The 4,005-nt window shown below is 35.8% G+C and overlaps 1 protein-coding gene across 2 annotated transcripts in view; it reads left to right on the top strand.

The window, feature by feature from the left end:
* Positions 1-4,005, top strand: part of LOC107757845 (G protein pathway suppressor 2-like) — a 27,215-nt gene that overhangs the window by 2,430 nt on the left and 20,780 nt on the right. For both annotated transcript variants that reach the window (XM_016575441.1, XM_016575442.1), the window contains exons 4-7: positions 1,094-1,206; positions 1,688-1,767; positions 1,917-1,996; positions 2,268-2,442. In XM_016575441.1, coding sequence (XP_016430927.1) covers positions 1,094-1,206; positions 1,688-1,767; positions 1,917-1,996; positions 2,268-2,442 — 448 coding nt within the window. The remainder of the gene's footprint in view (positions 1-1,093; positions 1,207-1,687; positions 1,768-1,916; positions 1,997-2,267; positions 2,443-4,005) is intronic.

Raw genomic sequence — 4,005 nt, 5'->3', positions numbered from 1 at the left:
TAAATCGCCTTCATGCATGAATGAATGATATTTTTGCAATTTTACACATAATAATCCACGATGATCACATTACACAAAACTGAAATTGCACGTCAAAATAACACATTGTCAGTATTTTTTGAGACCCCCCAAAAATTCACAAATCACGTTTTCAGGGGAGCCCATGTCTTATTAAGGGGAGCCGAGCTCCCCCGTAGTTCGCACCCTGCTATTGATAATCGAAATGAGAAATTGCCAAAAATGCCCATCCCTAAATGAAACCACAATTGCAACAGTCTGATTCAGCATGGTACTTGTTTTTGCTTACTTCATTTTCAGTATATAGTTTTTAAAGTACTGTTATTACTTGTATTACAAAAAATGTTTCCATTAATTCGCCAACAGTTTAACATTTATTTGGTTGCATGTTTCATGCTTGGTGGCAACACTATTATATTTCAATAGAAGATATTCTGAAAAAACTGCATTTAGAATAATTCACAAAACATTTTGTTGTGAAATGTGAAAAACAAATGAGAACTTTATCTTTCAGATACTCAGGCATGTCATTAAAAATAAACCTCAGCCATATATTTCTAATGCTAGGATCTTTAGGAAGGCTATGCAAAGTTTTTGGAGTTTCTTTACATCCACTGACAGAACAATGTCTGAGTTTAATGTTGGACTTGTCTTTTGGTCTCATCTTTTGGTATCATCTTTATCCAACAGCAGTATCACTCTTGAGATTGATGTACAGACATGAGTTGTTCAGAACACACCTGCTCAATTACATTCGACGATGTTAAGGGGTGTGTCGAAAAGAATCATGGCATCACAATTATCTGGATCTCAAATCCGGGAATTTCAAAATGATAGAAAAGAATAATTCATTTTTTAAACTGCCGAGTTTTAAGTTCTGAAACAAACTTGCAGTATGATTTTTATTTTAGAGTACCCTTTTATATATGTAAATATCAAGAACATTTTAATTCTCCATTTCACGACCGCTTTAAATGGAAAAAAAACAACAACTCCAGAACCTCTAAAGTTTGACATGTCTCCATGCATTTGCTCATTGTCTTATGTTTTTATTAAGCTTTTAATTGTTTACTAGGTTCAAAAAATGGGGGAAAAATTGCAGATTTTGCAAGAGGAGAAACATCATCTCTTCTTACAGCTTAAAAAAGTGCTTCATGAGGAGGAAAAGCGTAGAAGAAAGGAGCAACGGTAAGTAAAATTAAGAAAAAAAACCTGAAAAATGCAAATTTAAGCTGTCATGTTCTTTGTTGTTATCACACTTACACTGTCGGAAGGAACGATAGAGACGTGGAGTATAATAAATGGTCTTTTAATCAGCAAAACATGGGTAATCCAACACAGGAACGAGGGTAGACGCATGTACAGACGGAGTAGACCCGACGGGAGAAACACACAGACAGGAACTAAAATACAAGCGGTAATTGTGAAACTCCGGTGCATGGGATAATAATCAACCTAAACAAGGACAGGAACATGACCAAACAAGGAAAAAACGGAACAGAAACGGGGGCAAAACACGACATAGACAGTCCAGAATCCTGACAGTTGTGATCTCAATTATGCACTTGATATTGGACAGTGTGCTTAATTATTGTGCTACAATAATATATTTTTTCGTACATTGTTCTTTGTATTTATCAAGTTTATTTGAATATTCTTTTATTTTTAGTGATATTACAACACTGCCCTCAGCCGGTTACCAGCCCAGCTTAACTCTGCACTCAGGACAGCATCTACTCAGCATACAAGGTGACATTTTAGAAGTTTGCAAAACCACAATGACCTTGAATCGCTTTTAAGGAAATAATAGTAGATATAAGTACAACAAAACAGTTTTGTTCTTTTAATTAGACCATGCTGTTATGCAATGTTTAGAATGCGGTTTTTGTGTGTTTAAGGCAGTCCAGTGAGTCACAATAGAGCTGGTGCTCTATTAGGGGAGCGCAGTAAACAGCTGTTTCAGACACCTCTGATGCCTGTAAGTAAATAAATCTCGAACACATGTAACATGTTACACTGTGTGTTGTTTTTAACAGCAGTAATGTCAAAAAATGGAACCGAGTTACGTTTTATGCAGAGAAGCTTCAATTTCTGTTACCAAAATTTTTTTTTTTTGAAAATTGTGTCTTTGTAAGATCTGTGTTGTCATATTCAGTGAGGTGTTCCAGCTACAATTATTTATTTTTTGCTGTAATAACTACTTCATAGATCATATCTGGCACTTATCCATAAAGTGTTGTCTTGTGTAGGGCCATCACTTCCCCAGCCAGCCAGGTTTTCCCCCTGGTTCCTCTGAGTATGGGCAGTTCTCAAGTAGCACTGCAGTCCATGAGCCATTTGCTGTCACTCAGGCCCAGCATCACACCTCTTATGGACCTGCTGCTTCTGTGCCCATCAGTTTTGCAGGCACCACCCAGATAAGAGGTAACAACAAAACTTTATCATTGAGATGTTTTTTACATTAGTAAACCACAGTCTTCAGATGATACAAGGGTTATTTTACCTCAAACATTCGATTGCTTAAAGAGCAGGTCATATGGTATTTTAAAGTGTCCTAATATTGTGTTGGAGTCCCCTACAACAGGTTTAAATGCATCTAAGGTCAGAAAACATTGTAATTTTCTCAGAATATACATTTAATATTAGAGTCATTTGTCAATGATTTCGAAATGGTTCGTTTGAAGCATCTGTCTGTAAACCCCCTCCCTTCCATAAGCCTACTCTGCTCTGATTTGTCAGCTGGCCAAGCCTGTTGTGATTGGTACAGAGAGGAATACTTGAGCAGCTACCTTTAGCTACATAAAACAATAATATAGTGCTCCAATCCGTTCTTAAAATAATGACATAAAAAACATTTTGTTTAACACTTATGCAAGCGAATCGTGCCCACAGCTAAAGTTTAGCTGCTAAACTGTAAACACATAACATAACATAACAGTAATGGTGGATACGTTAGCCGAGTGATTAACTGATGAAACAATACAGTTTGTAAACCAAAATATGTCTACTGCAATGTCTGAAGAATGACAGACAAAAGCAAAATAAACAGCAATTTCTCAATGATTTTAAAGTCTGTCCACTACACTACATTCTTTATTATTAAACAAAGTAATTAGAACAACGACAGTCTACATTAATCGACACATTCTTAGGAAATAGTGAGTTCACAGCGAATTATCAGAACTATTTCAGTAAGACAGCATTTTTGTGGTTTACCTGGAAACCTAAAGCTGCACTAGGTACACATCACATACAGGTGCATCTCAATAAATTAGAATGTCGTGGAAAAGTTCATTTATTTCAGTAATTCAACTCAAATTGTGAAACTAGTGTATTAAATAAATTCAATGCACACAGACTGAAGTAGTTTAAGTCTTTGGTTCCCTTTAGCTACATAAAACAATAATATAGTGCTCCAATCCGTTCTTAAAATAATGACATAAAAAACATTTTGTTTAACACTTATGCAAGCGAATCGTGCCCACAGCTAAAGTTTAGCTGCTAAACTGTAAACACATAACATAACATAACAGTAATGGTGGATACGTTAGCCGAGTGATTAACTGATGAAACAATACAGTTTGTAAACCAAAATATGTCTACTGCAATGTCTGAAGAATGACAGACAAAAGCAAAATAAACAGCAATTTCACAATGATTTTAAAGTCTGTCCACTACACTACAGACGTGAGAGGTGGCTACGATGAAATCTCACGTCTGGTCTCAGCTCGTGTACGCACGTTTTTGAGTTACTTGAACTTGTGCGCAGCATAGTAAATATGGTAGAGAATTGTTGAATGACAGCATTTTGTTATTTTCCACGACATTCTAATTTATTGAGATGCACCTGTATTAGCACAAAAAAAAATTATATTTTGAGCACTCAATTGAGAATGTACACATACTGGGCCTTATTTACGAAACGAATGTACGACAGAAAATTGGGCGTACGGTCGTTTCAACGCAAAACTTGGAATTTATCAATAT

The sequence above is a fragment of the Sinocyclocheilus rhinocerous genome, unplaced genomic scaffold (genome assembly GCF_001515625.1).
Source record: "Sinocyclocheilus rhinocerous isolate Xijiao unplaced genomic scaffold, SAMN03320098_v1.1 scaffold804, whole genome shotgun sequence".
Classification (NCBI taxonomy): domain Eukaryota; kingdom Metazoa; phylum Chordata; class Actinopteri; order Cypriniformes; family Cyprinidae; genus Sinocyclocheilus; species Sinocyclocheilus rhinocerous.
The sequence above is the reverse complement of the archived record's forward strand: the minus strand, read 5'-3'. Positions and strand labels throughout refer to the sequence as shown.